The sequence below is a fragment of the Malurus melanocephalus genome, unplaced genomic scaffold (assembly GCF_030028575.1).
Source record: "Malurus melanocephalus ecotype Western Australia unplaced genomic scaffold, MMel_1.1 scaffold_755, whole genome shotgun sequence".
Lineage (NCBI taxonomy): Eukaryota > Metazoa > Chordata > Aves > Passeriformes > Maluridae > Malurus > Malurus melanocephalus.
The window spans coordinates 29,809-43,258 of NW_026623987.1; the positions used below are offsets into that span (position 1 = coordinate 29,809).

General features: G+C 36.8%; 1 protein-coding gene across 1 annotated transcript in view; it reads left to right on the top strand.

Annotated features, from left to right (window-relative positions):
• Positions 1-13,450, top strand: part of LOC130584727 (serine/threonine-protein kinase Nek11-like) — a 56,291-nt gene that overhangs the window by 27,196 nt on the left and 15,645 nt on the right. Inside the window, exons 9-10 of the mRNA XM_057384882.1 lie at positions 3,683-3,807; positions 9,064-9,124. Coding sequence (XP_057240865.1) covers positions 3,683-3,807; positions 9,064-9,124 — 186 coding nt within the window. The remainder of the gene's footprint in view (positions 1-3,682; positions 3,808-9,063; positions 9,125-13,450) is intronic.

Below are 13,450 nucleotides of genomic sequence, written 5' to 3' on the forward strand. Positions count from 1 at the left end.
TCTGCATGCTCTGGAATATGGGAATACTGCATCAATGCAACAATGACAAGTATGACTTTGAGGCACAAGAAAATTAAAGATATTTATCAAAGTATTTTCATCTCTTTGGAGAAAATGGTTATTGCTGAGTTACCATGCTACCTGAAACAAGCTCTTGCTGGATTTAAGCWAAGTATTACAAGTATCACATTCCTCTGTTTTCTGTGTAGCTTGTCTTCTTGGGAAATAACCATGCTTTTATCTTTTTTTTAGATAATGGGTTTTTATCCTTCATTCCACTATTAGCATCATGTTACTACATAAAAAGTGATTTAAAGAGGAATGTTTTTATTCAAAGTTTGTTTTCTTTTGAATATCTGATAACGAGTWTAAAGTGTCTCAGTGCTGTACCTAAGCCATCTAGTAATATCAAAACAACAGCTCAGTTTGATCTGAATTGASTGCTTTGTAAGCAAATAAAAGGTATTGTCATTGGCTTTGGTGCAATAGGCACAGCTGGATAAAGCACAATGCACTTTCAGGGATCTGCTGACAGATATGGGGGTATGAGGGGGAAGAAGCAGCTGTGCAGACCCTTCCTCGAGCTCCCTGTGGAGAATGCAAGAATGCTGGACCAGAGTTTGGCTGGGTGTCAGTCCAGCTGTCAAAGCAGAGGCAGAGTCCCCTGGGATCTGCAGCAGCAGTTTTGTGCTCTCTTTCAACATTGATAGACTTGGCATTGCCCTCACTAGCAGCACTACTTCACCCAAGCACCTCCCAGGCACAAACAGGCTTAATACCTATTTAATGTCAGAGCAAAGGACAGGGTCAWGGTCCTGTCACTGGAGTCCATGCTAGGCTTTCAAGTGGTCAAACAGATGTCAGTCTACTCCAAAGACCAGTATTTTTATTTAAAATGCTTCTCTGAGGGCACAAACCAAAGAGTTTTCTACTGAGCTAGGTAATTAAGTGTGGAACTGGACCAGTATGCTCAGGAATGGGAGCAGTAACCAGCCTGTTGGCACCTGGTGTGTGGAAATTGGAGGTGTGTATGAAATACCCAGTAAAACTCAGGTAGTAATATGCTATAGAATGGACTGCAGAAATTGAAATGGAAAACTTGTGGGGCCCAAACTCCCCTGACTGCGCCTGCTCTGAGCTGAAAATACCAYCTCACTAAAGCTGTCTGCACTTGGACTTTAGCGGACCTGCACAGGTACAGCTTGCTGTGTTGATTTATGGTATCTGCAGTGCCAAATCCATCTTATCTGTTCTTGAAATTCATCTGATCCTGGGTCTCAGCTCAATAAGCTGTTCTGTACTCGGATAATTCTGCAGAGAACCAGAGACATCTTGTGCATCTGTAATACATGGGGGACTAGGAGTTGACTCTACTTTTGTGGAATTCAATTGTTATATGGAAACAGTTTAAATAAATGTGTAGATGTTTTGAAGACTCCTTCTTTAAAGATGCTAGTCATAAAACCGAAAGGTTTTGGGAACTGGTATTAAGTAAATCCCAAATTCCCATACACGGGACATGGTGTCTTTTTTCAGAAATGCCACTTGGAATAGTTTTTGAATTGGGGCCAGTAAACTTGTATACCCTGGAACATCTCTGGTATCTGAACTAGCATTTCAAATTATGTTACTAAGCTCAGATTAATTGGCTGTCCATGAACAGCTGTCCAACCAATTTCACACATGATGAGGTGAATAATTCCAACAAGGATGCAAAAACTGGCATGGAAGTAGGATACAGTCACTGCCAGCCTCATTGCGTAGTTCAGGGCATCCACAGTTCTGTGTGGTCATGGGCTGCTCACGAAGTATAGAGCTTAAAGTAGCCAAAGCAAACATTTAAAAGTTTTKATTATGGGTAAAAAGACTGATTTTGATACCTTGTTTGGTTGGAAAGGGGAGGTTTGCATTTTTTAGTATAGCAGTAAACAAATGCAGACTGTGGGAACAGAAGATGACTCAGAAAACACCAGCGTAGTCTGATGTTTGCATTATAACATAATAAATGGGTTGTTTTGTATGTATTTGAATGCACATAGGCAGAATGCAGATGAACCTAATAAAATTAGCCTAATCTCTGGAATGACAGCCTCTCTGCAAGAAAGAAAAATTGATGTTCGACTCACATGGAAAAGGAGATGTATCTTAATTTTGTAATGTTCTTTCCATGTRGAAGGGAATGATAGTTAAGATTTCTTTTTTAAAGAAGTGCTAGAGTTTTCTGTCAAATGATACTTTGTAGAACTCAAACMATTAAACACAAAAATAAATGCTGTCCTTTGTGAAGAAATGTGTTTGGGTTGGGGGGTGTTCTCCTAAAAGCTCATGTATTGATTAGTCATTTGTTTGATTGTTTTCAAACTAAGAAARCTGAAAAAACAGAAACAGGAAGGAAAAGGATTAGAATTGTGACAGTGTGTCAGCATTTTGGAGCTAAATCTGATCTATAAAGAAAGGAAGTATTTTTGAAGTTACTTTGGAGACAATAAGATTGTAGGGTTTATATCTCAACAGGAGGCCTAAACCACCTAATGCCGCAGATAGATACAGCTTCACTTTTTTCTTGAGTTCTCTTTCTTTCACCTTAGAAATTAGAATTATTGTTCCTGCCCAAACTCAAATGTCTTCTAATGTAGTCTGTGTTCCTCTGTTTGAATCCTATTGGGTTTTTATCCTGTGAAACAATTAAAAAATCTATTAATAATTTTAAGGTCATATTGTTTGAATTCAATTTCTTTCAATGCAGCAAAATTTAAAATAATTCAYATTTCTCTAAAGGGGCAGACTTTTAATTCAGGAGAGTGGTGAAAATTGACATTAGCTGAAGTTATGACAATGATGATTTATGACAGGCGAACATTAAATATTTTTTGTCTTCAACTAACATTTCTTATAATAATATCTCCCTGGAGTTGGTGCAATCAGACATCAAGCTGCTTCACTAATTCTTTCTGATAGAGTCTGGGATCTGGGATGCTAAAGAATTTCACCCAGCACAGCCTGGCTGTAGTGCCTTTCAAGCTGTGATGAATGTGTTGAGTTTTAATACCAATTATTGTACTTCATGGTCTCATTGGCTCTATTAATATTGCACTCACTGCTATTACTAAAACTTGTGATAGAAATAAATTGAGAGAGCATGACACCCAAGCATGTGTAGTTTGATTTTATACTATATACTTGACTTTATACTTCTTTTATTTTATGATAGTTTTGCTTTAAGAAAGTTTGGAAAAATATATAGATTTATTTAGTCATATCTTTTGAATATATACCTGATATATATTACGTTTTCCCTTTTTGCTTAGCAGTTGTATTCATCACAGGTTATGTGTGTTAGAGAAAACCAAACCAAGGTATAATTTCAGTTCGCAAAAYCTATGATACCATGAGGTATCCAGCCTGATTTATTCTATAGTTTAGCAATTTCAGTGCAATACCAATACAGATCCTTTAATTTCATTCATTTACAAGTGATGAGGATTTGACCCTTTGCMAGAGACAGCTTTAAAATGGCTTATCATATCATCAAAGACAAAGATTTTAATCTGAGAACCTATCCTTAGCTTTCAATTACAGAATGTATTGCTCTTGATATAATATTGGTGCTATAAAGTTCATTTTATCATTTTCAGATAATATTTTTTTTCCATATATGCTATAAACTCATAATTGCCTTTAGAGATCCCTGAAGAYCCAGAAACTGCAGAAGAATATTATAAAGATGAGTTTGAATCCTGTTCAGAAGACAGTGAAGAGGAGGAAGATACAGAATTGCCMCAGACTGTCTCTAAGACKAATCACCAGGTATATGTGACCTTTGAGAAAACGGTATACACTTGGTGTTCATTTTCCATGAGAAAACTGAGTTCCTTCCAAGAAWTTGTCCTACTGACATTGCTGAAATTTTATTTTTGTTTGGCATGTCTGTGTATATCAATAGCATGAATTAATTATATGTGTATTATAAGATATTGATGAGAAAGATTTTTGCATTGCTTCAAGATTAAARATAACACTCCCGTGAATGCTTTAAGGTAGATCATTGTCAGAAAACCTCCTTGTGACTTGAGTGAAATCCTCTCAAATGTTAGCTATGATTTAAATTAAATTAAAGTTTAAGGTATGCTTCAAGCATGAGATCCAAGTTCCTGCTTTAATATCCAGGAAACAGTAYGTACCTCTAGTTCCTGCCTATATTTTCTAGGGCAGTGTGGTGAACTATGAGCCTAAACAGCTAAAAGGCTTGWCCAGAAAATCTGTAAACTTTCCCAAGAGTCACAGAATGTGCCAATSAGGAGAAACTTATTGCTGAAAGGTTTAAAGTGGCTTTACCAGTCAAGGCTGCCACAGGAAAGCTGCAGATTGCAGTGTGAAGGTTGAGAATTATTGGAAAAGGCACCTAATTTAGATCTGATCAGAATGAGTTGAGATGAATCTTGTCTGCAGTGATCAAGTCTCAGTGAAATCAATAAATTTAAATGCCTGAGGCAGTTCTGAAAATGCACCTTCCTGAGGCATTCAGGAACTATTAATTTCTCCCATGGACCACCAGTTTCAAGCACGGCCTGTAGTGCCTCTGAATGGTATGATCTGGTTCTGCCTAGGAACACTTTATTCTGTGATCACATGCAAAGTTTGCAGAACAGGATGTGATGTCTTCTGCATTTCAGGGAACAAGCCAAGTAGACTAATACTCTTCACTAAATTATGTATAACTTACRTTTTTTGAAAAATTTTAACTAGTAATGGCCTTGAGATGTAGTTTTAAGGCAAAAATAAAGTGCGAGAAACCAGAACTCTAGTTCTGCCACAGTAGCAGGGGATCCTGAAACTGTCCCACAAGTAAAACCTGAAGTTTACTCTGAAACAGCTTCATTCCATCTAGACATATCCTCCTAGATTTCAAACTAAGCACATGGGATGCCTTAAAATTACAGGAGCAATTTGTGCAGTAGTGGTCTAAGGAAAATATTAGTCAATTGTAAAACCCTGGAATATCCTAGACAACAGGCTTTTTCAGTTTGCTGGGTTTATGTTTACCCAGAACACACAGACATTCAAAGAAACCATTGCCCAGACAGTCTACTAAAAGATGATCTTGGAAATGAATTACTGCTCATTTTCATCAGACTCTGAGACAATTTTTTTTTAACACCTTTTGAAATTTTCATTCAACTTTCATTGGTGGTATCATTAACTGTCAATCAATCAGTTGTGTTTTTGAACAGGCAGACTGCTGCTTAGAATTAATGAAGGGCAGAAGACAAAAATAGATTTCTCAGTAATGCAAAATAAATTAGGTGTTGGCATCCGGATGTGAGCGGCAACAGTCCCTCATGTTGCAGTGACTCAAAATTCTGTGATGGCAAGAACGAGCATGGTGGGCTGGAAGAGCTGTCCCACTGGCACCCTGCTGTTCCTATCCAGTCCCTGTGGCCCTGAGGCTTTGCTTTACCAGTACCCAGAGCACTGACCCTCTGTGAACTGGCCTGCACGGATTCACTGGGRAGCACCCCCATGACCATTTGCCTTTTGGAACTTCCTCTATCAAATTATCTGTGCTTTTCTCATGTTGACTCCAGCACCACAAGATATACAGTCAGTATGTTTCTGGGTATTGACACAATTAGCTTTTTTGTTTTTTGGGAAGTGCAAATAGGCAACTTTTGCTTTCTCAAGTGAAAAAYCCTGCCATAAGTCAGAGGTCAATGCAGATTGAACACAGTTGTGCAAATCTGAGCGCCTGTGTCTGAGCTCAACAGAAAGGCAGTACTGTGAGGGGAAATAAGCAAGCATTTTTAGGGAGTAATTGTCTAATGCAGGTTAGATAGAAAATGCAGGATGGTCCCTCTTTGGTGATTATAAAGGGATCTACAGTTATTAACATGCACACGACATCATTCTTCTGGATGTCAACAGTTATGTGAGATGAATCCCACTCAGAGGTAGGTGGGATCATGATCAATATTAATAATAAGCTTCAGATCCTACCAGAATAGCAAAGGTTTTCTTCTGCAGTCATTTACTTAATACCAAAACTCCTACTTCTATTTCTATGATGGGATTCATACTCAAACCCTTTCTTCAAAGGTACCTTAAATCAAGCTTTTGGAGATGCGTGCTAAAAAAGAAATCATTCCACTGCAACACAGTAAGGACTTGTCAGCTAATTTCTGCAAATCTCTTGAATTTCCAATCCCAAGATTGCTTTACTAGTTACTTCTGTGCAGAGAGTGCAGAAATGCTGCATCTGGTGGTGCCCTCTGGTGACCCCATTATTTCAAACAAGGATTAAAAAAAATTCCAATGTTCATGCAGTAGAATGGGGTCAGAAAAGTCATCTAACTGAACACCATATTAAGGTGCAAGATGTAGAAAGGGATATGAGCTGTTTATTCAAGCTATATTAGGCTCCCACAGATGTCAAGACAGACCGAGAAGTTGTGGCCTCATGTGGGATGTAATACCACTTAGGAAGGTAAAGACACTGAAATTCTGTCATTTTAAAGGTTTAGGATGGGAGTTGAGACAGCTTTTTTTTCTCACGTTGATACCATTCAATACAGCCTATCTGATTTCAGCTACATTGTCCAGCACTGGAGTTYGGTGTCGTTTGTTCTTTTCTTTTGGAGCAGAAATGCACATTGACAGAYATGAAACAGCAATTTGCCAATTTTTTTTCCAGACCTCTAGCTCTTCAAGCCAGTGGCTCTTTTCCACATGTTTTTTTTCCCTAGGAGAACCAGTTTCTAATTAGGGGGAAATCATGAAAGAGAATGACAAACTGTCTTAAAAAATATTTTAATATGTGATGCTTAACAGAGGTTTCATCTTGAAAAGTTAGTGTGCAATGAAGCTTCCWTTGGCTTTGATTTAGCTGAGATGCTAATGGATGCTCTTAACTGCAGGTCATCACCATGTTCTTTGTGTTTTTTTCTCACTAACCATAACTTCATTATTACAAAGTCTACTACTGTGATGCAGTTGGTTCCTATTTTCAAATTCTAAGTTGCTTCTGAGATTGTCAAGCCAAACAATCAACTGGCATAAACTACCGTAGCTTCAGCARTTTTGAGTGGTCTGTGTTCTGTGACCCCGATGCTTCACTGGACTCCTAACACACACCTTGGCATGGCCTGTGGCTGTTTGAAGGCTGTTTGTTCTGAATATGAAATGTGCAAGCATTTATCCACACCGATCCTTATGCAAGTCTCTCTTCTGGGCATCTGTCAGAGTCCCTTCTGTAGGGCTTTGCTTCCTCTGAAAGAAAGGAGAAAGATTAAAGAAATATATTAAATGAAACAGCTAAATCCTCTTCCAGTGTTAAACCCAAGAGGGAAAAAGACATGAAAGAGGTGAAAATGTATCTTTTGCCTCACAGCATAATGAGAAAAAAATCAGCTTTGTTGTCATAATTGGAATAAATATGATGTCCTGTTATGAGAAGTCAAAGGTTTGGGAATTACAGGCTTTATCCCATGAAAAAAGAAAAAGTTTTATTAAAGCAACAGTATTCTATATGGTTATTTGCTGTGCTTTTGTCTATCTGTAGATTTGTGGTTAACTATTAGTGATAATGAAAATAAAATTAAGTACAAAGTAATATTAGAAAAATTATTATAAATTTTTAGTTTTGAATGAAAAATATTTATATTTAATAAATATTTAAAGTCCTAAATGTTCTTTTAATAATTGTATTAGAAGTGAAGAGAAATTATATCTGTAATACTAAGTCTATCTTAATTCAATATTCAATATGTATTGTGTATATTAATGTATTTAATGCATTCTCTAGCATTTCCTGGCTGCAGAACTGGAAACCCTTGTGCTGACTCGGTCCATACAGGATCCCACAGGCTTCTCCAAAAGGGCAAATAGGCTCCTTCAAACCTCTGAGCTAGGGGGTTATCTGTTGCAATGGCCAACCACCTTCCAGACCTCAGCCTCTTTCAAATACAAGTCCATGAAACAACTTGGTGTGAAGAGTAGTTGGTTTGTGCTCATCTGTAACAGCTCCCACTCGCACCAGAAGGTCCCTAACCAGCTGGCAGTCATTGCCAACAATTATTGCTGTCCTGTTAAGCTGTACTGGCAGTTCCACAGTTCGAGAAATTTAGAATGAGCATTTTGAGTATGATTGTAGAGGAATATAAAGCAGGTTATCCATTGTAGAAGTGGACATAAATACTGTTTCTTTTTATTCCATTGTTTTAATTCTTACAGGCATGAGTGCTGAATATTTTTTTAAATATGTATTTTGGACATATTTTTTAGCAACGTCAAGGTTTTGACTGTCAGTTTCAAATAGTCAAGAAATGCTGTCTTGTCAAATGTGATATGGCAGCAAGTTCTACACACTCAGACCCCAAGTTTTTATTGGACTTTCATAAAATTGTGATGTACTTCCTGGACAAAAATCATTGCTTAAAGGCCAGAAGTTTAAATTTCATCTGTGTACACGAACAACATTTCATATGAAAGATATCATGGCAAAACTGTTAGCCGTCTGTTTGGTAATGGAATACTTGACATATAAAAATGTTAACATCTCCTCTTAATTAATAATTTTTCAATTAGTTGTTGTTACTAGACATGTAAATAGATGCAATTACATGAAATGTATGTATTAATTTGCTGTGGGCAGCTATAATAAGCGTAAAAAATTTGGCATGGTTAAAAACTATATAGTCACTTTTTTAATGTAATATTGTTTTAGATATTCTAGAACTAATTGATGATTAAAGGCAGGTATATTTTCAGAGACTGCCCACCACAGGAAATATATCTCATTTAAACTTCATGCATAGCTGTCCTAAATATGTGCATTCCACAGGGAATTTGACTTAAATAATTTTTTGGTTATAACATCATTCCAAAGCTTGGTGTTTTAGGTGAGGAAAACATAGAAAAAGTCCTGGGAAATGTAACTTCTTTTTAGTCTAGTCTTGATACTGCCTGTGATGATATGCTCTGTGTTTGTGGGATCGTACCTCTGGGACACAGCATTTGTATTTAAGATTGTGCTCACATTAATGCTATTCCTATTTTATTTATTCACAGGATAGTGATATGGAGGCAATGGTTAAGTATTTGGAGAATGTCCTGAATAASAGCTCATTGGGTAAGATGATATCTCTTCTTTAGATAGTAGCAATTATTAGCAGTCTGTATGCATCACTGTCCAACTATTTCCATTTTGCAACAAAAAAAACTCAAAAAATGTGATCTCCTTGATAATTACTTCCCTAATCTACTGCAGAGAAGTATAAATATGCCAAAAGAAAAGGCATAAGCAGATAAGTGCTCTTGTTGAAAATAAAGCCCATAAARTATGATAGTCAGAAGTGTAGAATGTTAGAACAAAAACTTTTAAAAACTTGGCTACTGACATTTGTTCTCAGGAGGACAATATTTGAGGATATGTAAGCTATTTTACAGTTTTTAGTCCTGGTAACAAWAAGAGAAAATAAATGAAAATATTTATTAAAAAAATTATCATCAAGGTTTGGATAATAATTTATGTTAGAGTATCTCATCACAGTTACAAAGAAATCAATGAGAATTTAAGTTTGCAATTTATTCCTAAAATCTCCTGCAAAATCGATCTATAAATTTAGCATTTGAAAGCCTGGGCCTCTTGTGGTCTACTTAAAAACTAGGAAAGAAAACTTGTGGGAAGGAAGGCCATTYACTGTGGCCACTGTCCTCGGAAGCCACTGGGTTGGACTGTGCCAGCAGCAGCCTCTGTGAGATGCATGAAAGGCCAGCTGAGTTCCCAAAGGCTCCCATGGCAACTGCACTCTCATCTAGCTGCTTCATTTGCTGTGGTTTGGTTGGGATAAACCTGACTTGGTATTATCAAAAATTACAACACAGGAGAATCCTAGGAAATCCTCCTTCCAAAGATAYTTCCAGTGCTGAGCTCTGTTTCACCCCTGCTTGTGAACATGGACAGATAGGAGAGAGCTAAAGAATAAGAAGGATGAAAGGAAGTCAAAATTGTGGCCATTATAGTCTTGTAGCAACTGTTCACCTTCTGGGTGCCGTTGTCAGGGAGACCCTCAGGACAGAAGGAAGAAACATTTTCTCTTCACACTTGCAGAAAACCCCCATCTTCAAATTCTGCTCTCATTTATTCATTTGCAGCATCATTGTCTGCAATGGTTTTGCAGAAGTTAAAATAGGGACAAAATTTTKCTCCGTGCTTCAGTATTTTATTATTTTAAATAAAGAGAGGAAYTGCCTTGAAGGCTTCTGAGAATGAACAAGAATATTAGCCAAAGACAAACAGTGGAGTTTTAAAAGCAATCTTAGTATTAGAAACTCCYTTATCTTAATCTTTTTCTTTCAGTATTAAGGACAAAAAGATGCCTTTTAAAAATTGTAATATTAAAGGATAAAATTGTACTTTTATCGTTTAGAAAATCTCCAACCAGTCTGTGCTGAAACTTATAGCCTTTCTCCAAGCAAAGGTAGTAGTTAGGTATGATTTGCTCCAAAGAAATACATGTGATAATAATGAGAGACAAWTCTTATTATCCCTTTTGTCTTTGTATGCTCCATGAGAAAGTTTAAACTTTTATTACTTTAAGTTCTTCCAACATCAAGCTATAAAGCTGCAGTTGGGGTCATTTTTATGTATTTGTTAATGTTCATTTATACCTTGCATATTCTTCACTGTGCTCCAAAATCACAGTACATCAAAATTTTCTGTATATGGGGCATTTTACTTAAGTTGCATACTTGCTCTCTTTTTCCATCCTAAAGCTAGTTATGTCCCCTTCCAGACCTGCATTTCTTTAACTGACCACTAGCACCTTGGYTGCAGCCATGGGATTCCCAATAAAAACCCATGCCTGTAGTCCTTTGCACCTCATCCTTTGTTCCCACTTTTCAAGGCACCTGCTGTTTGTACCAGGCTTGTACTTCTGTACATGAATTGAATTAAGTTGGTTATAAATATGTCTTTCTATACAGAATACGACTATCAGTCTAAAAGTGCAGGTTGTGTGTTACAAGAATAAGTAGAAATAAAACAGAATATCTGACAACGAAGTAATTAGAAGAATTGCTGCTATAGATTAAGCAATTAAATCAAAATTTCTGTTTGGACAGGWCAAGATCAGACAAAGCCTGAAGCCTTGCAGACTCAGTTCCAGGTGTGTGGCCTGATGTAAGCAGTGCCATATTACYGGGCTGCAGAGCTACAACATAATTTTAATGCCTGTTCCTGAAAGCAGTATGGATTTCATGGCAATAATAAGGCAGAGGCAGAAATCTGGCCAGGACAGAATGTCTTATGGTGTCTTTCATTATTAAAATATGGCGAGAATATTATGAGTCATTTCAAGCAGCTGTTAGAGGACAACCAAGAAGAGAAAAACTAGAACTTTTTTTTTATGTCAGCAAAGGCTGTGAAAAAAAGGGTGCATTAAATATACATTGTTTTTTCCACTGGTGAAATTTCTTTAGTATAAACCTTGCTGTTTGTAAAAGGACTTGGGAAATAACTGAGTTTTCTCCTCATGAGGTTCCACAGAGTCACTCCAAATGCCAGAGCTTTAGTATGGTACACAGTTACTTTTGTGCTATACAGGTCTATGTGGAATGCATTTGAAATAAGATATGCCATGCTGATAAAAGTTGAAAAATTGGGAAGATCCCAGAAAAGAACTGCAAAAGAAAAGGGAGTTTGAAAAACTGATTTTACAATTTACTAAATTTGCTTAGCATGAAGGAGAGGAAGGTTAGGGGCAGTTGGGTAATTTTGTAGTGTTTACGAATCAGGAAAACACATCTGATTCTTTCATTTTATATCTKGTACAAAAAGGCATTGTAGGATCTCATATGTAGCAGTGAAAGCTGAAGAAAATGAATCCGAAATCCAAACAGAAGTCTGATTCAGTGGAGATAACAGCTTCACAACACATCATGGCTTACCAAGAGATGCTTATCAAGAGATGTCTACCATTAATTCTTTGGTCATTAGCAGAAATTTTTTTGTAAGAATGCCTTTGGACTATAAATTATGAAAACTTGATCAGATAATGCACCTGTGAATAAATTCCTTTTTCTACAGATCCTCAGTGAAAACCTCAAACTGGTGCTCTATYACCTGAGAGGACAAAGATCTTTTGCCCTTTGCCCTGTGTTGTTCTCTGCAATATTGGGTTAGACACTGAGAGACATTTAGAAGGCCACAATACCTAGTTTTGAAAAGTCAGTACTCTTGTTGTTTCATTTGATTTTGTTTAATGGATCGAGAATGATATATTGGATAAAATATGCAAATAATTATCTGGTAACTTTTTGAAGCATAGCTCCTTGTGTGTTGAAATGTGGGTACACAAACTGCCTGAAGCTAGGTGCAAAATATGTTATTAATCAAGTAGCTTCTTCTAAGAAAATATCTTTGATACAGAAGTTAGTATAAATCAGCCTGGCAAATTTTGTTAAGGTATGCTGTAGCACCAGTGTATCAAGCTCTTTGTAGTCTTCACTGAGAACTCATTTTTTCAATAACTAACCACACCTTTGCAGCATCCTACAATCTTCAGTCCATGCTTCCCTGCATTAGCCAGAAAATCATATTAAAAAGAGAGGAAGATAGAGAGTTTGCACACAGAGATGAAGTTTTTCTTGGCCAATTGCCAATGTGTAAAGTAGACAAAATATGAATTATTTAGCTAGAAATCCCAGAAAAAAAAAAAAAAACAAACAACCTAAACCAAAACAAACAAGAAGGATGTCTTTAATAATGAAATGTCAGAGGAGAAGGAAATATTGTAGCAATAAATACAGTAAATCCACTAAACAGAAAGAATATGCTGAGTTCTTACTACAATGATATATCCTGTAATAATAGTAATGCCAGAATTTATCTGGTGCCTGTGGTTAAACGTACCCTTTTTAAGAGACTGCAAGGTTTATATTTTGCTTAGGCCATTGGTGCTCAGGGCATCAATTTTTAATTGGTTTCAAGGCACCAAAGCCCTACATCTGGACCTTAATWCTGTGCCAACTCAGRGAGGAGCATGCAACCCYGCAAATCATGAACATTGCACAGAGYCTGGGGTTTCCTCAGGGCTGTTCRAGGATGGTTGAATTTTCCAGGGYTRCTAAAGGAGCTGAATGCTTACAGACATACGTAAAAACATATGGATATGCACATGTGCTGTTACAGTAAATGATCAGGACATGTTTCTTGCATCAATAGATKAAATAATTGGTTGTCAGTAAGAACAAAATTGAGCTTGTCAATTTTCATCTTTTAAATTACATTAACTATACCTGAGTTGTAATACTTAGGCGTCAGAAAACTCATAGCGATTAGGTGTAGACATAAGCTAAGAAAATGTTTTTAAATGTCCATTTGTTTGTCCATAGCCAGCTAACAGAATCAGGAATTAATTTCTTTTGTGCTTCCAAGCTTCTGAATCCAACAGAC